The following is a 25409-nucleotide window of genomic DNA, read 5'->3' on the forward strand; positions in this document are numbered from 1 at the left end:
TTTTTTTTTTTTTTTTTTTTTTTTTTTTTTTTTGCTTCCTGTGCAAACCTTAATGCTCACTTCTTCTGGTGGTTCCTACTCAAGCTCTTCTGAATCTATTCTGTTTTCTCTCTTTATGGACAGGATTCTCAGCCTTCACCTCTTGCTTTGCTAGCAGCCACTTGCAGCAAAATAGGAACTCCTGGTGAGAATCAAGGAACTGGACAGCAGCAGATTATTATAGACCCAAATCAAGGTTTGGTGCAGCTTCAGAATCAGCCACAGCAGTTGGAATTGGTAACAACTCAGCTTGCTGGAAACGCTTGGCAGCTTGTTGCTGCTGCACCTTCTGCTTCAAAAGAAAATAATGTTACTCAACAAGGATCTTCTGTTGCCTCAAGTGCAGCAAGTCCCTCCAGCAGTAACAATGGAAGTGCATCTCCTTCAAAAACTAAATCAGGCAATTCTTCTTCAACAACCCCTGGACAGTTCCAAGTCATTCAAGTACAAAATCCAAGCGGTAGTGTCCAATACCAAGTGATCCCACAGATTCAGGCAACAGAAGGTCAAATCAATCCATCTAATGCTACTGGTCTACAAGACATACAGGGTCAAATTCAGCTTATTCCTGCAGGGAATAATCAAGCTATCCTTACAACTGCAAACAGGACAGCTTCGGGGAATGTTATTGCTCAAAACCTAGCAAATCAGACAGTTCCAGTCCAAATTAGGCCTGGTGTTTCCATACCACTGCAACTGCAAACTATTCCTGGTACTCAGGCGCAAGTTGTAACAACCTTACCCATAAACATTGGTGGAGTAACCCTGGCGTTGCCTGTGATTAACAATATTGCCACTGGAGGAAGTTCAGGGCAAGTTGGCCAGTCTACTGAGAGCGGAGTTTCCAATGGAAATCAGCTAGCGTCTACACCTGTCACTTCTGCCTCTGGTACTACCATGCCAGAGTCTCCTTCTTCATCTTCCACCGCTACGACCACTGCCTCAACATCTCTGACTAGCAGTGACACACTGGTAAGCTCTGCAGAAACAGGCCAATACACAAGCACAGCAGGCAGCAGCTCAGAGCAGGCGACTGAAGAACCTCAGACAACTGCTACAGACTCCGAAGCCCAGAACTCCAGTCAGCTTCAGTCCAATGGACTGCAGAGCGTGCAGGATCAGTCAGGTTCCCTTCAGCAGGTCCAAATCGTCGGTCAGCCTATTCTGCAGCAGATACAGATCCAGCAGCCTCAACAGCAGATTATTCAGGCCATTCCTCCACAGTCATTTCAGCTCCAGTCAGGGCAGACTATACAGACCATCCAGCAGCAGCCTTTGCAGAATGTTCAGCTGCAGGCAGTGAGCCCAACTCAGGTGCTCATCAGGGCTCCAACTTTAACACCATCAGGACAGATCAGCTGGCAAACTGTGCAGGTTCAGAATCTGCAAAGCCTTTCAAACCTTCAAGTTCAAAATGCTGGGTTACCCCAACAACTAACCATTACCCCTGTGTCTTCAAGTGGTGGCACAACCATTGCCCAGATTGCTCCGGTGGCTGTTGCTGGTACTCCCATCACTCTGAACGCTGCACAGCTTGCTTCAGTACCTAATCTTCAAACAGTAAGTGTTGCCAACCTGAGTGCTGCAGGTGTTCAAGTTCAAGGAGTTCCTGTTACCATTACCAGCGTTGCAGGTGAGTGGTCTGACCAAGTTTTGGGTTTGTTTTGGGTTTTTTGTTTTGTTTGTAGTGGGTGGTTGTGTTTTTGTGGGGTATTTTTGCTATTGCAAGATTGGTTTTAAATTAACACTTTTTTTCTGGAATTTTTTGTAATAAATATTAAACCCTTAACTGTGAGGAAATATCTTGCACTTACCACTAAAATTCAGATTTTGAAATATCTGAAATTTTTGCTAAACATTGAGCTATTATTACCAGTTGTGTCAATTGAAATGGAACTGTTTGCATTTAATAAACTATACTTAAATGATTCTGTCCTCCATCTTACTAAAGACATGCAGACTCCAAAGGCACACATGAGACTTTACTGTTAGAGCTTTGATATGTTTGAAAAACAATAAGAAAAAGCTTTTTCCAACCAAGCAATATTCCTAATCTCTGTATGAGGGATGTAGAGTGCGAAAAGTGACTGGGATATGCAAACTGGGATACTTTGTGTCCTGGCATGCATTTGTATGGAGCTACTCATTGCATGCTGCACTAGCTCATAAAATTGTTCCCTTAAAAGTTTGAATTCTGCAAAGAGATTGAGTGGAATAAGGTGTGCTCATGCACAGCATAATTTGTGTGACTTGTCTTTTAAATAAAAATAAAAACAGCTGATAACTGTACCTCAGTACTTGCTGATGAACTTTTGATAAGTATTATGAAATGCCTGTTTGGTTATGCTGGTCTAATAGCTGGGAAAGGAGCTCTTAAAAGGCTCTAGGCTGGATAACTAAGCTTAGTTCTACGGTAAGTTCTGTGCAAGGTCTCTGCAGTGTCCCACAGGGGCAACTCTGTAAAATTTGCCAACTTTTAATGTTTCAGATAAAACTTGATTTAGGTAGAGGTTGTCTTTGCCAGCTTGATAACTGCTTACATAAGCTTGGGTTTGTCATACAAGTAAAAGTCTTCTATTGTAGTAGTTACAGAAGACTGTTGTCTTAACAACAACCTGACTATAGGCACAGCTTTTTAGTATAAAACGGTAAGAAAAAAACTCATATTTAACTATTGTCCAGTCTGCATAAGCAAACGTTAGTATCATATTGACTCTTAAACTGTTTGGTTTTTTATAATCATATGTTAAGATGAGAAATGTTTAACTGGGCAAAGGATTGTGGTCTTTAATTGAAATATTTTTGAGGAGACTGTACATTGTTTGATAATAAGAAATTTGCCATTGGGAGAATTTCATCTGCTATGGTATTTTTGGCATTCAATGGCATGTTGAAATACTAAGAGCTGAGTTAGATGCACTAAACCTGGCTTATTTAAGGAGTGCCACAGGAGTTAATCTGGGTAACCAGAATTAAAATCCTGACCTTGTGTTTAGTAATGGTTCTAAGAGAAGTTTTGGTTAGCAGGAGCTGAGCAACTGCTACATCTTGCAGTCCTATGTGCCTTGGAATATTTTTTTCTTTGATGGAAAGGTGCTGCTTGACCACTGTTATTAGCCAATAGTCTCTAGTTTGGTAGGGGACTCTTCATAGGAAGCCTGCTTTGGGAACAGCCTGGATTTGGGGGTGTAGGAAGAACCTTTCTGAATGCAGGCTTTTTCCTGCTTACTAATCATGTACAACTGTTTACTACACACTAGCAGGTATTAGTGCAAGAGGTTCTGAGTCTCATCCCTCTTGGTTATATGGACCTTACCTCTGCTCAAATATGATGTCTTTTGGAAAATAAAGGGATTGAGATTTGTAATTGAGGATGAAAGAAGGGGAATGAGTCACAAATACGGTCCTGGACAAGCCAAGCTTTAGTCATACAGTGTTTGTATGTTAATTAGACTTAAGCTTTGTGACCATTGAATTCCTCTCCACCCTCTGCCACCTTGCTCCAGGTAGGCCTTATGCCTGTTTCTGTAGCACTTCTAATTTTATGCTGGCAGCAGTGAATCATTAAATGGTTTGGATTGAAATGGACCTTTAAAGGTCATGTAGTTCAACCCCTCTGCGGTGATCACAGACATCTTCAACTAGATCAGGTTGCTCGGAGTCCCATCCAACCTGACCTTGAATGTTTTCCAGGACTGGGGCATCCACCACCTCTCTGGGCAACCTGTTCTAATATTTTGCCACCCTCATTGTAGAAAACCCTACATGCCCTTGTAAAAAGTTCCTCTCCAACTCTCTTGTAGCCTCTTTAGGTACTAGAAGGTGCTCTAAGGTCTCCCTGAAGCCGCCTTTTCTCCAGACTGAACAACTCCATTTCTGTCAGCCTTTCTTCATAGAAGAGGTGCTCCGCCCTTACAATCATCTTCTGACCTTTTCTCCTTTACCTAGTCAATAAGGTATTATTTCTCCCCCCAAGACATGAGGTTTTGGAGAAAGAACAAGCTTTGTGAATGCAAGAGATTAGTTATAATTGCCTTCTCTTATTTGTCTCTGCTTCTGTCTTGTGTAACTTCCTGATGCTACACTCTGGGAATGAGAGACATAGTAGCATGGAAAGGAGAGTGAAAAGCATGATGTGCTCTTAATGCTGTACTAAGATTTCAATGAAACAATGGTTATGAAATAGAAAATTACAAATATGCTATGATCTAAACTTTGCTTATCACTTAAAAAGAGTAAGCTGACTTAGTCAGTGCTATTAACTTCCTCAGATTTGCTGTTTTTTATTTGAAGCGCTTTTTGTTATTATTGTTATAGGAAACCTTTTGAAAAAATAAACAGCTCAGTTACCTGTCTCTGCAGACTGGTATTTCCATTCTTTTCTGCAGTACCTGAGCTTGCCAGTATGAAGTGTCTTGAAAATAAGTTGAACTCTCCAGAAGTAGATCATTCGCTACAAATGAGCAGTAGGTGTTAGAAATTAGCTATATGGAGGATGTCCAGAAAATGTTAGGAAGAAGACTAAGTGAAGGACTCACCCCATGCACTGATTCAGGTCCTCTAACTTTGTTAGGGAAAAAAAGTTACTTTGTCATTCAGTGAAACCCCTTTGATCAAGCCAGTTGAGTTTCTAGGAAAAAAACTAAAAATCACAATAAATATTTTTTTCTTGTATTTGTGTCATATTCCTGTTCCATGAATAGTGGTTTTCATAGTTATTTCCACAGTGAGGTAATTTAGGTACTTTTATATATGTATATATAGATATATAATTTTTCAGTAGTAAATTAAATAGTAAAGCAAAAAAATTCTTAATTTAAAATTATAATAGAAAATGTTAAACTATAGAACAATTTTGAAAAATGTGGGGGGGATTGTTGTGGTTTTTGTTGATTTGTTGTTGTTGTCTGTTTGGTTTTTTGTTTTGTCAAATGGATTTTAAATTCCAAACCAGAAAAATTTCACATTGGGAAGGAAAAATATTAAAATCTTCTCGTAAATATTATATTTTGATCTGCTTTTTATGACCTTTGTTACTCAAAGTGTACTGTAAACATGTGTGTTTGGGGTTTTTTATTGTGTTTTTCAGTTAAAAGTTCAAACACTGATCTTGGTAAGTATCATACTTTGGGTTATATGTTCCATGTTGTCAAAAAGCAGGGCAAAGCGGAGAAGTTCTTGCATCCTTTCATTTTCTGGCCTGAGGGAAAACTCCTTCAATATCAGTGATGCAGAGGAAAGTGGCTTTTTTACTGTGAGAATGACTGAACACTGACACAGGTTGCCCAGAGAAGTTGTGGACTCTTCATCTTTGGAGATATTTAAAAGCTGTCTGGACATGGTCTTGGACAACTTTCTGTAGGTGACCCTGCTTGAGCAGGGTGGTGGGACTGAATGCCTTCCAGAGGTCCCTTACAGTCTACATCATTCTGTGATTCTGTGAAATTTTGTTAAGATGTACAAAGTGTCAGTCAAATGAGTAATTAACTGTACAGAAGAAAGCTGGATGAGAAGACAAAAACTAAGTTTATGAGTCTTAAAACCAGACATTTAAACCATTATTTAATTAAGAGCTAATCAAACAAAAGACTACATGAAAGCAACTGTGTTTACTTGAACCTGCAGGGATCTACAAATACCTGCCTTGCTGTGAGATCAGTACCTGTCACGGCCTTTAGCAAGCTAGTTCTATACAAAGTAAACTTCACTTCTGTGCTGTGTGAATTGTTGTTGTTTTATACATGGTTCCCTGTGGAAGGGGGTAGCCTGGAATGTTATAGGTGGTGGCCTTCTGAATTTAGCCTCTATGAGCTTGGGGACAGGCAAGTACTGCACAGTGCCCTTGCTCTTTTTCAGAGCTCCTGCTGTGAGAGTTGCAGATGCAAATGCAAAGGATTCCTATACTTGACCCCCATCCCCTTCTTAATATAAGGTATCTTTTGCCTTTTTAAAGTTTATTTTCAGGCCCTTCCAACTGTTCAGATGTGTTAATTAACAATGTGACTATGTGAAAGGAGCTCATTTTAGTACTACATGACTCTAAGAAAAATATACAGTTCATAACCTTGTTTCGTTTTGGTGGGCTAAATTATTTTGGTTGGTTTGTTGGTTTTAAGTTTTTTTTGTCTCTCAGAATAATTCCCTGTTTCTTATGAGGAAAAAATAGTAGATCGAACTCCTATCTACCTTAATTATACAGCTTGAAGTAATTTTGTTACATGGTAATGGAGGTATTTGTCCCTTACAAAAGTGAATGAGATGCTCTTGTTTTAAAATAGTGAAAAATATTACTTGTGTTTTATGTATACTTGTTCCAAGCTTTTTTACTTGTTTTAGGCAACAGTCACCAGATTCCATCATCTTGCAACACAAGTTCAAGCCATTTTCTTTGAGTGGTGACATGGCCTGAATTATGGGAAATTTGGAGTTTGTTGACCAAAATAACCTGAAGCAATGAGTTCTGTTCAGTGGAGCAGTCTATTGCCTAGCACTACTACAACTGGCTAGTTTTAAGTCTTTTGCAAGGATGTGCTGTGGACTCCAAAACAGATATTAATGACAATGAAATCCAATGCCAAGTGTTCTTATTGGAGTGCTTTAAAAATGTAATAAGCCTTGCCCTTCTGTTTCATACTCTACAGTAATGTGAGTTACTAAGGCATTTCTTTCTTTGACCATTTACTTTCACTTCACTGCATTTAGTAGTTATGCAATATGTCAGTACCTTGAGGTCTCCTGATTTCTTGTGCCTTTTCCCATTTGTCTGCATCCAGCTTCAGCCTGTCTTCAAGGCTTTCTCTTCCCTTTCTGTCTTTATTAACTCTTCTTGTGTGACAATCACTTGTTTTAGGACTTGCTGTTCAAAAAACTGAAGACCTTGTTTAAATATTACTATCATTCTGGATCAAAGTTCACAGAGGAGTTCGAAACATTCTACCAAATCCTTTAAATAGGAATAAAATTTATAAGATGAAATTATGTCACTCAAGAATAGTGACTGGGAAAAGGGAAACATCACACCTATTTTTAAAAAGGTAAAAAGGAGACCCCTGAAAACTACTAACCAGTAAGCCTCATATGTATCATGGAACACACCTGCAAAGTATGTCAAGGCATATGGGTGACAGAGGAGAATTAGACACAACCAATATGTTGTCCCAAATCTTCATCAAACGTGTCTTTGCAAAAGATAAATCATGCCTAACTGATCTGGTGGCCTTCTATGACAGAGTGACTGCATTGGTAGGTAAAGGAAAAGCAGCTGATTATCATCTACTTCACCTACCATGACTTATGTAAGGACTTTGACATAGTCCCCCACAGTAGCCTTGGAGAGATATGAGTTTTATGGATAAGGAAATGGCTGGATGGCCACCACATCAATGGTTCCATCTCCAAATGGAGATCAGTAGTCAGTGATGTCCCTCAGGGGACCAATACTGGTCAATAACTTCGTTAATAACATTGTGGGATCAAGTGCACCCTCAGTAAGTTGGCAGATTGCACCAAAATGAGTGGTGCAGTTGATGTGCTTGAGGGAAGGGTTGCCATACAGAGGGACCTTGACAGGCTTGAGAAGTAGGCCAATGTGAATCTCATGTACTTCAGCAAGGCTGAATGAAAGGTCCTGCAACTGGGATGGGGCAATCTCCAATATCAGTATAGGTTGGGTGGTGGACTTATGGACTGAGAACACCTCTGAGGAGAAAGACTTGGGCATATTGGCAGATGAAAAATTGGATATGTGCTGGCAATGTACATTTGCAGCCCAGAAAGCCAATTGTATCCTGGGCTGCATAAAAAGAAATAACATCAGCAGTTCAAGGGATGTGATTCTCCCCCTCTTTGCCACTCTTTTGAGACCCCATCTGTAGTACTGTGTCCAGGGAGGAGATCCCCAATAGAAGACAGGCATGGATCTGTTAGAGCAGGTCCAGGGGGGGCCATGAAAATGAAGAGAACTGGAACCCATCTCGTACGAAGACAGGCTGAGAGAGTCAGAGTTGTTCAAACTGGTGAAGAGAAGACTCTGGGGAGACCTTATTGCAACCCTTCAATATACGGAGGGACCTTGTAGGGAAGACAGACTTTTTACCAAGGCCTGCCTGCAGTCACAGCACAAGGTACAGGTGTTTTAAGCTGAAAAAGGGGAGGTTTAGATTGGATGTATTGAGAAGAAATTTTTTACTATGAGGGTGGTGAGACACTGGAACAGGTATCCCAGAAAGGCTGTGGATGCCCCATCCCTAGAAGTGTTCAAGGTGAGGTTAGCTGCGTCTTTGAGCAACCTGATCTAGTTGATGATGTCCCTGCCTATGGCATGGGCATTGGAACTGAGTGATCTTTAAAGGTCCCTTGTGACTCAAACTATTCTATGATTCTGGGATGTAAGAATCAAAGGTGTTTCTGACCCTGCCTGATGCTGACTGCAGGTGATGCATACAAGAACAGTGCTCAGATACTCTTCCCACCATTCAGTGATCTGCAGCTCAGGCCTTCCTGAGCCAGAAGTGGGATATTTGTTTTGAAATATATTTTATAGTCTTTGATGGATTTATTTTTAAGTGCTCAATACTTGTCTGCAATTTATTGTGTTCTAGTTGTTGCATAAGACACATTTCTATTTAATGTTCTCAAACTCTGTATTATGAAAACTTAAAGTATCTTACTCATCTTCATACCATCACGGTCTATTACTCTCTATCAAATATGCTAGATTTTGAGGGAGGGAAAGGTGTTTAGTGTAAAGTTAGAATATTACGCTTATGTTGTTGAATGAAAGAAAATGCATTTTTGTGACATGTATCCTGTGGGTCTCCTTGCTCGTGTTAATGTTATAGTGAATATGTATGGAAACAGGAGTTAGGGAGTGGTGTAGCTAAGCAAGGAGGGATGCCTGTAGTTGGTAAGAAGGTGAAAAGGGTTTGAAATAGCCACATTATGTACAAGTAAACTGGCAAATATGAACTCTAAGCGTGGAAGTCAAAAGAGCTGAAGGGTAGGGGTTGGATGATTTTTTTTTCCCCAAATAACATCCAGTGTTTCCCTGGATGTTCATTGGCAAGCAAGATGCAGCAAATACCTTGAAAGAAACAAGCTTCAAGCTATGGAATCTGCAATAAAAAGATAAGTATAAAGAACTGAGCTATATTCAAAAAAAAAAAAAAAAGAAAAACCAACCAAAAAAACGGAATCTTTCTTTGTTTTTTGCTTCACAGTGTGTGACTTGGCATTCTGAGAGTGTAGATGGGAGGAGTATAGAAATGTAGCATACTTTTTCCAAAGTCATGAAAGGTCACAACTGTTCTCAGGTTGCCTTGAGCTGAGAATTGTTGCAGAACCACAGTGTTCTAAATATTATGGTACTGGCATCCTTTTTAAATGCTTCAAAGTAATTACAGGAGAAGCATTTAGTCTTCTAATGACAAAATTGCTTTGGTTATGAGGTTTTCTTAAACTGAAATTAAAAATAGTGGCAGAAATAGTTTAACAACAAACTATGCTGGTGAAAACAAACATTTCACTTGGTGATGGTACCGTAAAAATAAATGTCAATATACAGGTCCTGAATTTGATGCCTAAAGAACACTATTCAGCTAAATTGACAACGGAGAATAACCTGGTAAAAACACCTCAGTAAAACAAGTCTTTTCTGCCTGACCAGTGAGTAGCAAGGCATAACTTCATCATTATTTCTAAAATAAAGTGGGAAGGGAAAGCATTTCAAGTACCAACTTCGCTCATAATTGCCAGGTAAAATAGGTTCATAATGAACTATTTCTATGCTATAAACTTCAAGAATAAAATGTAAGTTTTAAATTCTTCAGAGAAGATTGGTACTGAAGTTGTATTTCCGTATTAGATTATGTGGTCTTATAAGAATGTTTCATCAATACAGACACACTGTCTGAGAACATTGGGTTTTACCATCCCCTCCCTCACTCCCTGTTGTCAGAAGTCTGAGCATATAGAGCAGGAAATGAATTGGCTGAGCTTCTTTGTTCATAAAATTTCAAGCATGTAAACTGAGTGATATGGCACATCTTCATCAGCCTGTTAGTATTTTTTCTTTTTTTAAACGGTGCTTAGATCTGTACTAAGCCAACCTTCTTGTTCTTCCATTACCACCTGGCATGAGGGAAAGACAAGAAGCATGTTAAAAATCTGATTTCAATAGCTTCCTCACATTAACTTAAATTATGGAGTACTAAGCTTCGTATGATTTTGGTGCTGGTAGATGACATAAATCAATTCTTACTGGATTAATATATTAAAAACCTTTAATGGCAATGGTGATTATTGAAAAAATGTAACTATATATGGAACAGCATGTTGTGTTCTAAGGAGAATAATTATTTCAAGTATAAGCAGTGTTGTTATTGGGGGTTGCCCTGTGCAGAGCCAGGAGTTGAACTCGTGCTGCTTGTGGGTCCTCTCCAACTCAGGATATTCTGTGATTATTGAAGATCAGGTATGTTTTTCAATTGTCAGTGATTTTTAATGAATAATTTAGTTAATAAATGTTGCTTGAATTATATGCTATAGCATAGTAGCTTTCGAACTAGTTGGGACTGCATAACAAAATGTAATTTTTATAATTAATGTTTTCCCCTTGTCATGACACTTTGACCAAAATGGTAGTTCTGGACATCTGTAGTCTCTTGAGAAATGTAGCATCTGAGCACACGCTTAGTTTGGTTTGGGGTGTGGTTATATAGTTATTTTGATTTCTGTATGCATCAGTTCTTAAGAATGGAGTTTCCACTGATGTTTAATACTACTGAGAGTTGATAACAGTCGTATACTTTGATCAGTTGGTCATCAGAAAAACATTTTACTACAACATGCATATTTAATCTTCATGAGTATAAAGTTGTTGTGAAGAGAAAGTTACCAATTAATATCCTTCTGCCAAAAAAAACTTGGGATACATGCTAGGTCCAAGTCTGACTTTCCTTAATTATAGTTTCAAGTGATGTGACCACTTTTCCCTTTAGAAAAATACTGATATTGAAGAAATACGGGCCTTTATTGTCTTGTTTCTTTGCTCATCAGAAAGTAATTCACAAGAACATGAAGCTTTTAAGTTTGTTTTGAACCAAAAAAGAAAACTATAGTTTTATAGGGTTAACAGTGTTACAGAAGATGTCAGAACTTCTAAGGGTTTGAATCTTAGAGATTTACATGGCTCTTCTTTTGTGATTCTATAATATGTCGTTTTGTTGGTCCTTGCCTAGTGAAGGCTATAACAAAGTTTCAGTTTTTACATCTTTAGTAAAATCAGTTAAATAAATTAGTCTTAATATTGATTAACCTATCTACCCATAGACTGTTAATAAAACCAAGGCTTGTGTCTTATATTTAGTCTTACTGTATAAGGTCTTTGAAAATGTTTTATGAATGTTTTATTCCTTATAGTAACTTCTAATCACCTTGCCATTATTTTTTGGTCTGAATAAATTATCAACTGCTATACAATTTAAACTAATTTTAAAGTCATCAATCTTCCTTTCTGTTGAAAGGATTTTCTGTTTTTCATGTAGGTATGTACCTGTTAACTAATCCCTCCTGTACATAGAGACATATTTACTCTTATCTTGATCAACATAACATTTCATGTAGCCCAAATGTTTATTTCAAGGACATTCATGAACCTTCTAGTCAAGTGTAAAACATGCAAGCTAGCTACACTATAGTCAAAAATCCTATAAAATCCAACCAAAAACCCCCTCATCACAACCCCCCAAAATCCAAAGAGAATACTGACAACTTAGCATATGTTTGGTTTTTTTTTTTATGTCAACCTTCTTCTGTCCTTTCAAGATTCAGCTATTACCGTTTCGTGGTAATACTCAGAAATTGAATGGAGATGCAAAAAACCCACACGAGACCAGTATTTATGTTTCCATATGGCAGAAGAGTGTAAGATAGGCTTTTGTTGGGGGGGAGATGATGGTGGGGAGGTGCTCTGTTTTGTTTTGTTTCAGTTCATCAGGTATTGAGGTCCTCTGGTCAGACTGTGGAGACTGACAGTCAGCAAGTTTCTTTCTAGTTCTATCCCTGTTTAAGAGTTAGGGGGAAGAGTTGAAGGAAAGAAACGTGCTACATTCTGTTGTGGCTATAAGCTGTAGAATAATCTGAGAGTTGGGGCAAGGTGATGGGGCAGAGGGAAATGTTCCATAAGAGTAAACCTAAAAACCTCAATTTCTTAGATCTGCCATTAGTTTCCATGCAACGTCTCTGACACTTTGCAGCTCAGTTGGTACTTGGATTTTCAGTTATCTGTTCCTCTAAGGTTCAGTACAAGGGGAACTACTTGTGTTCTTCTGCAGAGAAGTGTTCTTGAACAGTCATCCTAAATACGGTTCTTTTTGACTGTTTACTCAATGATGATAAAAATCAAGGGTTTTTTGGAAAAGTCTCTTGCCTTTAGTATAACAAGTTATTTTTCTGGTTCCACCTCTTTCTTTAGAATACCTAATAAACTGACCATAGTTTCTTTCCATTTGAAGTCACAGTATCCAAAACAACCAGAGATATTGCCGCCTTTAACTGAAGCCTCTACTTGGTTGTTCAAGACTAAATTTTGCAAAACTGTAGCTCTGTGGTTGATTTTTATGTTGGTTTTGTATAGGTCTTTCTGCGTTGTATTTGTGGTAGCTCTTTCCTGTGTTTAATAAAGTAATAAAAAGGAAACTTGCTTTTAGTTTAATGGAAGATACTACCTGAAAACTTCTTTTCTGTCTCAAAGTACTGAAGTGACCTCAGGTTGTCCTACAGCACTTTGGTAAAGCCTTACATTTTTGAAAAGTCATTAAAGCAACTTTGTGAAACTTTTTGGGCATTGGTTTGATTATTGGTAACACAAAAGATTATAGCACTAAAGGATGCTTTTTTTAGGATGCTTAAACCCCTCAAAGTTTTTATTGCCTTAAATTTCATGCTTTTAAGTGGTATTTTTAACAGAAATCAAGTTCAATTATGATGCTGTTCAGTAATTTTTTAACACACTGAGGCATAGGAAGCTTTTGAAGAAGATAATAAGTTCTTACAAATCTTGTCAAAGTTTGCCACAGGCAAAAGATAGAAACTTGCTGTAGTGCCCCGTAGGAGTAGAAAAGACACATGTCTAGTTGACACTGCAGTTTGTACTGGAAACTTCCTGCTTCTGGTAGCATCTAGACACAATGCTGTGATTTGCGATGACCTTAATTTCTTGCAGTAGTTGGGTGAATCCAATTCCTCTCTCTACTACAAACTGATCTTCTCTATAGAACATGTGGGTTCCTCGCATCAGTGCTCGCATAGTTTCTGTTTTGGGGAATTCTTCTTTTGTCATGTATTGTTTCTTCATAAATCGTTATAAACCACTGCTCTAGAAGAGAGAGACAAATTTTTGCATACTGCGTCATCTTCTGTGTAAATACTGAAACTCACTGTTGTTTTCACATATATTTAATTTTAAAAGATGATTTGTACTTCTTTTTTCAGCATGAAACCTCCTTCCTAGTAGTTGGGGTTTTCTTTCGAAAAAATTGATCTCTAACTATAAACTACTACAGACTTAAAAAATGTTAGAATCTTGGTTATATCGTAATAAAAGTGTTATTTTATTACATTATATAGACATATATTATAAATGTATTTTACTACAAGTAAATATATAAAATATATAATTATTATCTCTATGTCTTTGTGAAAAAAGAATATTAAAGGGTGTTTTCAAGCTGACTGTACCTGGTGTTTGCAGGACAAGGAGACATAAGAAACTCCTTTTTCTCCATTGCTTTGCATCAGTAAGTTGTTAATGGGTGAGTTGCTGCATCAGCTCTGATGCCGGCAGAGCTTTGGAACTCTGCAGATCATCATTAACTTTAGTTAGCTGTCCTGCAGTAATAGGCATTGAATTATGAATGTTAACTGCAACCTTCTTGTTGCTTTTTAGAATATGCAGTTGAACAAGTTTTCTTTTTTGCAACATTAGCCACTGTGGCTCTAGGTACATTTTGCAAAGTGTGTCTCAGATTTTACAGTAAGGTGCACCCTACTTAGATAAGTCTGTCATTAATGCTGTCCTCTTTGGACTGCTGAATGTTGGTTGCACAACAGCAACAGGAAATCTATCAAATTGTTCTGAGGAACTAAGTAGCAGAACCTGAAAGTGTCCTTTTCTTAGTCTTGAGTTCCACTTATTTCCAAGATCCATTTTTCTAATGCTTGATTCCCATGATTTCTGTAGATCATTAAAGTTAAGTCCTTTTCTTCCCCTTCTGCCCTATTTGCCTCAGAGAGTAGCTTTTCATGCTTGCTACTTCAGGTGAACAAGAATAGGAGTGCAGGTGCAGTGTGTAGTAAAGGGAAACTTGTCTTAGGATGGATGGCCAAGCCTAGTAACCATGATCAGCAGTCATTCACTCTGTAGGAAGGTACTTCTTAGGTACCGTGCATTAGCTTTCTTTAGTTATCCAGGTACTGTTATTGGAGTTACTATTTCGAAAATCAGTTTTTAACTCAAAATGTGATTGAGATATATGTGTGTGTGTATATATATTATTTGACTTCATAGTAGTTACTTAAAGTTGTTCTGTTTTCTTGTATGAATGTGTTACAAACTCGTGTATGGGAAAGTATATGAGTCGTAACTGCTAAGATGCAGTTTTACTGCAAAACTGGAAAGCTGGGTAGGTGATGCTGAAGAATAAAGGATTTGTAATCCTTTAACTTGATAATCCTGTATCTTGCACTAATAAGTAATGCATTTACTTAATGCTTTAAATGGGAAAGACTGGTGACTAAAGTCATGCAGGTTCTTCTGTTTGAGAAGCTTAAAAATTTCTAGAACATTAACTACATTCATTCATAATCATATATGTAATATTGCAATAAGTGAGAGTCTCATGGCACTTGATTTGCAAAGTAAATACCATATCAGGTTTCCTTGCTGTTTGCATTTTGTCCTGTGGTCAAATAAATGGTTGCTATCCAAAAGAAAGAGAGAACTTAGACCTGAGAGAAAATAAAATGCAGTGGAGTAGTTGGTGTCAGTGTTATTTTGTATCAATGTTATAAAATAACATTTTGTTGTAACTTTATGTCCCTACAGAATGTACAATAAAGGTCAGTCATACACAAGTTCAGTGATGATTTTGTTATTCAAAAATATTTCACAACTTCAGAAAATCATTATTAAAGAAACCATGGGAACTTGAGAAAAACTTTTTACCTTCCAAAAGCAGGTGTAAATGTACAGTGACTGCTTTGACAACTCATATAGAATAACAGAGATGAACTGAAGTGTGGCTTGGTTCCCTCATACAGTGATTTGTTTAAACCTCTTTCTGAAACCTGCTGAAACTTGGGAGCTCTTGTTACTGAAAGGTTTGATTATGAATGGTGAAATGTAGTGATATCAGGTCTTGTGGTTTGGAGTATATTGGGAAGAAGCAATGCCAAGTAATCTCGTGATTGTGGTAGAATTTCTGGAAGGCTTTAAATGGTATTTTAATGCCACTAGTAAGAAGTTAAATGGAATATTTTTGATAGGTCTTTTTCTCCTTCTAGAAAGTGTCAGGAGATCGTTCTATTCCTGTGTGGATAACATTATCTCAACCACCTGTTTTTAGAATAAGCAGGCTTGTTTGTTGGGTTTTTTTTCAAATAAAAAGCTAATTTATACCTAGATCCTCTCAACTGAGAAATCCTAATTTTTATAAACATTTAGATGTTGTCCTGATTTAATTTAGTAGGCTGCTTAGAAACTCATATCAGCAGTTAAGTTTTCTCAGTATCTTTCTCTGGTAGGCTTGATTTAAGAAATAATGAAATACTTTTATCTTCCCTTAATAAGTACAAATGATGTAAAAGTTAAAGCCCTTAGTGATCCATAGTAGATAGTACATAGTTTAAAAAAATCCAAATCCCATACAACTCAAGTATACAGCAGGTTTACTTTGAGATTTAGGGCACATTTTGTCAGTTGTTTTGTGAAGTTTTTCTTTAGGAGAAAAGATGTTTTCAAGTGGTCTAAAATATATTCCTTTTATTTTCAAGATCCTTTGTTCTTGTTTTTTATGTTTAACAGCTTTAAAATGAGAATAGATAAACTTCTCTCCTGTAGATCACTAGCGTGCTAGCTTGTTGGGATGCTCTCCCAGAAGTTCTAAACAAAAATTAAGTCCAGGAATTACATTATTGAGCTTCCCGGTGTTTTCTGATAACTATGTAAATCTCTGATAAAAAATATTTATTGTATATGTGTGCTGCCTTCAGTTACTCTTTTACCTCAAAAATTAGGTTTGCTTATTGAATATTGTGGTGTGATTCTTTAAATAAGGCAATTTGTATGATATTTTCAGAGTTTCAGAATGTTCTGTTCTGAATTTAGTAAGTGGAATCCAAGGGAAGGGATTTTAAAATAGCAACTCCATGAGATTAATTTAAAGAAGAAAAATCAACATTTGCATAAAAAATGTAATAGCTAGTTAATCCCATCTAAAGAGCAGTCATTTAATTACTGTTTAACTGAAAACATATGGATAATGTAATTTTCTGCCTGAGCAACCTTATTTGGCATTTTCTCTTATGTATTTTTATTATCACCTTTACAGTTACTGTGAAGAATTTCTGCTCAGATATATCACTATATTATGTTTAATAAATAGATTAAGGTTGTAGCTCAGTAGTGTGTATCCTATACTCCAAGATACACCTGGTCCTCACATGGGGGAAGGAAAGTTCAGAACTGATAAAGTGTGTTTCAGCAGTGGTACTTGATATTCTGAAGTATCAGAAGACTCTTCTGTGGTTGGTCGTTTCATGACTTAGAGAGTGAAGTTGGTTCGCATATATCAGCACAGTATGTTGGGTTTTTAGAAATACTGAACAGGCTTCCCTATAAATGTGGATTGTTCAGATCCAGCAAGAGTTACGTGCTGGACATTGATCACTAGTCATAGGGTGAGAAAAGGAGTCCTCATCCTCGGGGTTTGAATGCCTCAATTCACACCTTGCTTGAAAAGCCTTGGTTTGGCAGCCCAGGGAAAAGTTGCATTGAAACTTTAATATCAATTCAAGAAAATCAGAGAGAAAGAGAAAATGAAGAGACAATTATCCATTTCAGCTGAGTTCTGACCACAGACTGGTTAGGTTACAGGACTTCTTTGCTCAAAGAGGTCTTTGTGACATTGTTGGAGTCATCCCTCTAACAGACTGTAACAATGAAGGATAATTCTTAATAATGTACTTGAAAATGTGACTGGTAGTGAAAAAAGAATAAAAGGCTGCAGTAGGTGTGGCCATAATATCTGTTACATCTTTAACTTTTGTCATGACCGTTCACAGACTCATCATTTGTAGTGCTGCTCTGTGAATTAAAGGAGTTTGCATCTTGGGTATGTTTAGCAGTGAGCAGATTGTACTCTGGGACAGATTACAAGCTGAGCAAGTTCTTCCTTTTCATTTCCCTTTGGCTCACCAAAAAGTGCAACTGGTTTTCAATGCAAGCAATCACATTATCGTATACGATAAGCATTAGATATAAGAAAAATAAATTATTGGCCTTTTTTTGACTCTGGCTATTTATAGCACATGGTCAGCATTTCAACAGCTTAACAGCCTGACAGGGAGTTGCCCCTGAACCTCGCACTTTCTTTGGAAGCTCTTGTGTCCTTTTCTGCCAGTGTTAGACTAAAGTACTAGATATTACTATTTGCATTTATATTATGATGTTCTCCTTACTCTATCATATGCTCCCTGAAGAATTCTCATGACTGCTTTTCTTTCCCATTAGACTATGGAAAATAAATTTATTTCCAGTACATTGCTATTCTGAAAAGAGTTTGTTCTGTCATAGATATGTGGGGACTCTGCACTCAAGATTAGACCTGTAATTATTTTTCCTCTGCTGCGAATACCAGACTTTTTTAGAATTTTTTTTGTTTTACTATCTATCTATCCTACAGCAAGTGGGATTCAAACATTATCTCTTGTGGGTTTGTCCTTGTTCTTTTCAGAGAACTCAAAACACTCAGCATCTGTCAATATTTGTGGCCTGCTTATGCAAACAAGGGATTCATGTATATTCATATCTAGGCATATCAGATGCAACTTCCAGACATAAACCAAGGGAGATAACTGGGAAAATTTGGTCAGTGCTTCTGGTGAAAATAACCTGGTACTGACCTAGGCAAAAGACAGATTTACCCTATTTCTTGTAGCCAACAGTGGCCTGTTAGAGGACAAGTCAGGTCACTTTGGGAGGTTCTCTGTATATCATGTTCTTCAGTCCTAAACTACCTGCATGTGTGTGGTGGTGGCAGGGGGTTGTGTTAGATTTCACCTATGGCTGTTAGCACCATATTACACAAGATAGCCTGTCCAGGCATCTATTGCTCCTCAGCAATCACGTGAACGAAGTAGTCATTGTCCTGTGCTGGGTTGTGTCTGAACTCACTCAGTAGCTGGGCAGTTTGGACTTCAGAGTGAGTGTTCTTCCCAGTCCCCAGTGATGGTGTCTATTATGGATGGTTGAGAAGTAAGTCGGAGTAACCATTACAATCTCTCTGAATCATGTTACCTCCAAGGGATTTCTGAGTTTTAAATGAATGCTTCAATACTGAAGACTTCCAAGTCTTAAAATATAGTAGTCTGTCCAAAGGAATTCTGGTTGCCCATTACACTCTCTCAATAAGGAGGTATTATTTCCTTTAATTTCCCATTTGAATGAAGGCACTGAATTTTTAAAAATGGCAGCATCTAATTATATTTTGTCCCATTCCTGTTACTGGCAGGACTGGCATTGTGTTGTCATATTGCAGCTGGAAGTCATATCTCTGTGTCAGATTTATTTTATCATGTTATTTTCTTAGACTGTATAGTACTAATTTTTAAAGCAAACTTAATATTACTCTGCTGCTCAAGAAACTACATTTCTTACCTATATCACAATACTCTATTTTGCTTTAATATCAAGACAGTAATCCTGTTTTCCTTTGATCAAGAAAGCCAATGAGATAAATGGACTTAGGCAATGAAGCTGAATTCTTCATTCATCAAGTCAATCTTAGAATTCCATTTGATCACTTCCCTGGGGAGCCTGTTCTGGTGACCATCCACCCTCTCAGTGAAGAACCTTTTCTTAATGTCCAACCTGAACTTCCCCTGGTGCAGCTTCAAGCCATTCCCTTGTGTCCTAACACTGGTCACCAGAGAGAGGAGATCAGCACCTGCCCCTCCACTGCCCCCCTTGAGGAAGGTGCAGACTGTGTGGATGTCACCCCTCAGCCTTCTCTTCTTCAAGCTGAACAAACCAAGAGACTTCAGCTACTCCTTGTAAGTCTCACCCTCGAGGCCTTTCACCATCTTGGTTGCCCTCCTCTGGACACACTCTAATAGTTTGATGTTCTTCTTATATTAAGGCACCTAAAATAGCACACAGTGCTTGAGGTGGGGCCACATCAGTGCAGTGTAGAGCGGGACAGTCACTTTCCTTGATTGGCTCACTGCGCTGTGCTGGATGCACCCCTGGATACGGCTGGCCGTTTTGCCTGCCAGGGCACACTGCTGACTCATATACAGCTTGCCATCAACCCCAGATCTCTTTCCGTGAGGCTGCTCTCCAGCTTCTTGTCCCCCCATTTGTACATATGACCAGAATTGCCCTCCCAGGTGGAGAATCCTGCAAAACAACAATCCCAAGAAAGCTCTGGTATGTTAGCTTGTTCAAGTCTAGTCCTACAATGTTTCTTTTTCTTTGTGAAAGTTTCTTTATGGCTCAATGTTGATTCAGGACAGATTGTTAGAGGAGTGACAATTCTGCCGGTGCTATAAAGCAACTCTTAAAATTAGCTAATTGTAGTTTTCTGAATGCAGATATGTTTTCAAAGGTTATTACAGACACATTAATTGGCAATCGATTGAACAATATTTCTCCATAAGATTTTGTTTAATTTATCTCAGCTTTTGAGAAAAAGAACTCTTGTTAAACGAATTAACGTTTCTTAATTGGTAATTTGCAGTCATGTGCTGTTCTAATAACAAATTACATTAAACAGGGCTATCTAAGCTAGCACATAGGTACTCTGGTAGTGCTTCAGGAAAATGGCTGGATTTAATACTTGGTTTATGGCTTTCCTTAACATTAGGTGGATTTTTGTTCTACAAAATGCAGGATGTTTATTGGTGCATTTCACTTATCAAAATGACTAATAAAAGGTACAAACACTTTATTTTACAGGTCAACAGCAAGGACAGGATGGAGTAAAAGTACAGCAAGCCACAATAGCTCCTGTTACCGTAGCAGTAGGTGGCATTGCTAATGCAGCAATTGGTGCTGTTAGTCCTGATCAGATAACACAAGTGCAGCTGCAACAAGCTCAACAAGCTTCTGACCAGGAAGTGCAGCCTGGCAAGAGACTGAGAAGAGTTGCCTGTTCATGTCCTAATTGCAGAGAGGGCGAAGGAAGGTAAATGTAAATTTGATCAGTATGTATTTTAGCATCTTATCACAGCTTGCCTCATTTGGGCATGAGATTGTCTTATATCGCCGAGATTTTTAATGCTTTCTATTAGAAAGTACATTTGTGGGGGGTTTTTTAGACAGGGGATTATAATTGTCTCTATTAGCATGAAATGTTTTTCCCAATAGCTCATAATATTTTAGAATATAACTACTTGGCTGTTTAAATATGATCTTTTTAGAGGCAGCAATGAGCCAGGAAAAAAGAAACAACATATCTGCCATATTGAAGGATGTGGAAAAGTTTATGGCAAGACGTCTCATCTTCGAGCACATCTGCGCTGGCATACTGGTGAAAGACCATTTATATGCAACTGGATTTTTTGTGGCAAGCGATTTACAAGGAGTGATGAGTTACAAAGACATAGAAGAACCCACACAGGTTGGTCAGCCCTCTCTTGTATGCGTAGTATGGCAAGTCTGAGTCATAGTGGCCATGGTTAAACAGTGGTATCAAAGTTCTCACTTGTTAGGTTATCTGAAAATTACTCTTAAATGTAAGTAAAATAACTTTAAAATGGGGAAGTGGTAGATTTCAGTTTTTGTCAATTCAAGCTGACTATGAAATTGTACAAATTAAATTGGATCTGTTTCAACTATTCTTCTCTATTTGGGCTAAAGAAAGATGACCACTTCATCACAGATAGCTGATGTACATTAACTAGTACCTGATCTAAATTTAACAAATTTAGGTTGGCCGTGTAGGACTGGTTATGGACCAGGGTCATTATTTCCTCACTTGAGCTAGTTCAATCTTTAAGAAATTTGTTAACCTACTCTGTACATTAGATTTGGTCTTCTTGGGAAGTTTCTTGAAGTTTCAAGTGGGAGCTGATAAAGCAAGTTCTCTTAACAGTTCAGATTGGAAAAGTGGACCTTTTAGAAGCTGAGAATTTTATCAACCTTCATATTTCTAGCCCCAGGAGGGCATCCCCCTCCCTGTCCCTCCTTCGCCAGCTTACAGCACCCAGTGTCATAAGCGATAATTTTATCTGAACACTGATAGGACCTTTTAGTATGTTGAATTTGTCTTTCTTGATGTAGATTTCATACATCCTTATGAAGCATTGGGATTCATGTTTCCAAATTCCCTTCCCATCCCTGTAATCTAAATAACAAGAGTATTCCTAAAAAATGCTACTAAGTCGTTCTTTGAGGGCTTTCACCTCCCTCACTCTGTTAGATTTATGGAAGTTTATGAAAATTCTCTGATGACCTGAGATTCAAACTTCTCACCAGATAATCACAGCATAGGAAATAATTGTTGAGAACATTTTAGTAGTGAAGACTAGATTGCCAAAAGCCTGTTACTAAACAGAACACACCTGGAAATGAGTCAGGTAGAAAAGAAAACTTTGTATCCTTTTAAAGACACTTCAAATGTTGAATAGAATAGGGTCACATTCAAATGATCAAGCAGCGCTCAGTGCTCTCATTCAGTAACATTTTGGTTTTGTTCTTCTTTTAAAAAAGGTGAAAAGAGATTTGAGTGCCCAGAATGTTCTAAAAGGTTTATGCGAAGTGACCATCTCTCAAAACATGTCAAAACTCATCAGAACAAGAAGGGTGGTGGAACAGCCCTTGCTATCGTTACCTCAGGAGAACTGGACTCTTCAGTTACTGAGGTTCTTGGATCTCCAAGAATTGTCACTGTTGCTGCCATTTCTCAAGATTCAAACCCAGCAACCCCTAACGTTTCAACAAACATGGAAGAATTCTGAAAGGATCATTTATATGGACACCTAGTGCTGCACTTAAGTTTACATACCTTTCAGGATATGGAAGTGGGCTGGTAAAGTGGATTACAGAGCAGGAAATAATTTTTTCAGTCACGACTTCTGTAACTGTTCCAGATTGAAGGGTCAGCATGGAAAGTGTACACCGGTGCAACAAGACAAAAATTTCAAAGATACAAACACCGCAAATTGATGACTGGATAACCAGATCGAGGAATAATATTTCCATACTGTACTTTTTTAGTTATATGTCTGTATATGCTGGAACGATTTTAAGTGAACTTTACCCCCCTATTTTAGCACTCTATGTTAATGTGTTTATAAAATCAGATAGTATCAATGTAAAACAGGGTGGACCTCGACTAGGATTAATACCATTTGATGAAGGTACTTTATTTTTAACATAAATTTGTAATATTTTCGTGAGAGCATCCTTTTCCCATAAGGCATAGCAAAACTGAGTACAGGATGAACAATAGTGGATATATTTTAGGCTTTTGTTAGGCTTTTGCTCAGTCTATACAACACATCAGTTAATTTTGGCCATCTTTTCTCGAGTTTTGGAACTACTCTAGAAGCAGTTGGAGGATGCATGCTGTGAAGTGGTTCTGAGGTGGACCTCAGACTAATTTTGACCACTACATTATAGTAGTGTGCATAAATGACAATCAGTGTTTTCATTACTCTCTTTGTGTAGAGAGCTACGGTTATGTAGAATTAGTGTATGCAGTAGGAAAGATAAAACCATAGAAAGATATTAACATAAGATTTTACAAAATAATGTTATCTTTACGTAGGATCAAAAAAAATTGTGTCAAGTTTTGGTAATTCATTTCATTATATATATGACTGCCCATGACAAGGAGGTTGGAACTAGATGATCTTTAAAGTCTCTTCCAATGCAAATCACTCTATGGTTCTGTGATTCTGTATTTTAAAACATCTGTGGCCCATCTCTAACTCGTAGGTAACCTTAATCTTAAAAACTCAATTTTAGGTATTAAGATGTTTTAATTTTGTTAGAATTCATGGAAATTAATCAGACAGTTGAGTGTTGTAGCTCATTCTCCAGCAACTCATCTCTGTAAATACTAGTTTATTATGTTGTGGTTAATGTGCTGAGTTCTTTGTGCTTTGACTTAATAGCCAAAGAAAAAATGGTCACATTTTAACCAAAAAAAAAAAAGTAAGTAAACATTTTCTCTCTTTTCTCCTAAATATCACTATTTTCTCTTCAAGGATAATATGTGGGCTGGTAATAAATATCTTTTACCTATCAACTCATATTGAGCCTCCAACTACAAAACAAACTGAGAAAAGATAAATATTTTGCAACATGAATTTTGTTTTCAAGGGCTTGGTTACATTTTCAAATATGACAGTGAATATAGAGGAAATTGAAAAAAAACAATAACAAAACCTGCATTTTCTATATGAAAACTGCAGTATATACAAGGAGTAAAGATGGCCAAATATTTCATACTCAAGATTTTTAATTACTTCCCGTGGCATAAATGTAACCTTTTACATCTAAAGTCATTTGTTAATAAATTCTCATGACCAGTTTTTAAAGAAATTTATACACCAAAATATTTTTTACGTAACTAAAGGAAGTACAGTGCAAGAGGGATTAGATGGGTTTTTTTCTCGTGCAAATTACGAAAGGAAGAATGTGTGTGGTAGCTGTTGGTTTGCAAGACATAACAGATACCCTGTGCATTCCCTCAAAAATGTATACTTCTCATCTGAACACTTTATCAGTCTTGTGGTGTTTTCTGTATTTTTGAAGCAAAAGAAATACCAATCATTGTTTACACTGTGTACACTTTAGGCCAGCCCTTTGTAGCAAAATACTAAGCTGAGGGTATTTTATACTTTCAGTTTACATAAAAAGCTTTGAGATAAAAGAAAAGCAATTTTACACTGTGGTTATAAATTTCAAGTTTCTTAAAGCTTTTTTAGACTTGTAACAGAGTCTTTAAATTTTAGTTGGGTTTTGTATATTATTTTGTATATTTTATTTAAAGTACTCTTAACTGATGTATCTGGATTTAAAACATCAGAATCAATTAGGTGTTACATTTAATACAGATGGACATTAGGTAGTATTAACTGTTAATTTTATTATATAGGAAATAAAACATCAAATATATATTTTATCATTATGCTTCACAATCAGTGCTCTACATTTCTTTATGCAAAGAAGAACTTTCCTAATATTAATACCATGTTTCCTAAAAGTTAACAGTTTTTGTAAACTGAAGTTACAAGCATTCTGCACAACCATTTCATATGTAATGTTTTCCATGCATACTTACGTATGCATACAGGAAACTGAAGTAATTTTCAATCTGCAATGAATCCCTATTATAGATGTATCCAAATCTAAATCTGGTTGGCTTCATAGCATCCCAAGTACATTAACTTGTGTTAGCAGGTGCACATTTTACCGCTGGAATTAGAAACATTTTGACAGTCTGTTCTGCATACCATTCTGAATCCACTTTTCTGTCTTAAAAGGATCGTAAATTTCAATGTCCTTTATTTGACTCAGTGGGATATAGCTGTTGTAAGTAATAGGGCACAGATGTGCAGTAGTATCTTGTTTAATGGCATTTCACTGTTCATTCCCTTTGCCACCATTAAAAATTTTGCTTTATTGTAATTATCAGTGCAAAGTGTATTTACCATGGTAGAACTCCAGTGTTAGAATAGTTTTTTTCTTACAATATACTTTCTTTGGTTAGGTTTGTGTATGTGTTGCCGATTACATTAGCAATTGGTGTTAAGTCATTATTTATCACCTTCTTTCATGAGAGCAGTAATAAAAGTGTGTAATCTAGGAGAAAAAGTTAATTTGTCAAAGTTAAGTAAGCATGATGTTTAGGTCCTATTTTTCAATTTTATAACTGTTTTATTGTAACAATATTTGTATTTAAGTCTTCATTTTAATGCCTTGTGGTGTTTTTTTATGCATGTCACTGAATTGTCATCCCGCAAGAATTGATGTGCAGCATAGGGTATTAAATCTACATAATGATTTTGAAACAGAAAAATAGTTGATGGTAAAAATGTAAATGTTTTGCAAAAATTCCTTATAAAAAAAAGTTTTGTAGTAA

At 37.2% G+C, this 25409-nt stretch overlaps 1 protein-coding gene across 2 annotated transcripts in view; it reads left to right on the forward strand.

The window, feature by feature from the left end:
- Positions 1 to 25409, forward strand: part of SP4 (Sp4 transcription factor) — a 27835-nt gene extending 2426 nt beyond the window's left edge. For both annotated transcript variants that reach the window (XM_027684664.1, XM_027684663.1), the window contains exons 3-6: positions 124 to 1672; positions 20273 to 20501; positions 20737 to 20936; positions 22028 to 25409. In XM_027684664.1, coding sequence (XP_027540465.1) covers positions 124 to 1672; positions 20273 to 20501; positions 20737 to 20936; positions 22028 to 22275 — 2226 coding nt within the window. In that variant the 3' untranslated portion in view covers positions 22276 to 25409. The remainder of the gene's footprint in view (positions 1 to 123; positions 1673 to 20272; positions 20502 to 20736; positions 20937 to 22027) is intronic.

This window comes from Neopelma chrysocephalum, unplaced genomic scaffold (genome assembly GCF_003984885.1).
Source record: "Neopelma chrysocephalum unplaced genomic scaffold, ASM398488v2 Primary Assembly neopelma1_67, whole genome shotgun sequence".
Lineage (NCBI taxonomy): Eukaryota > Metazoa > Chordata > Aves > Passeriformes > Pipridae > Neopelma > Neopelma chrysocephalum.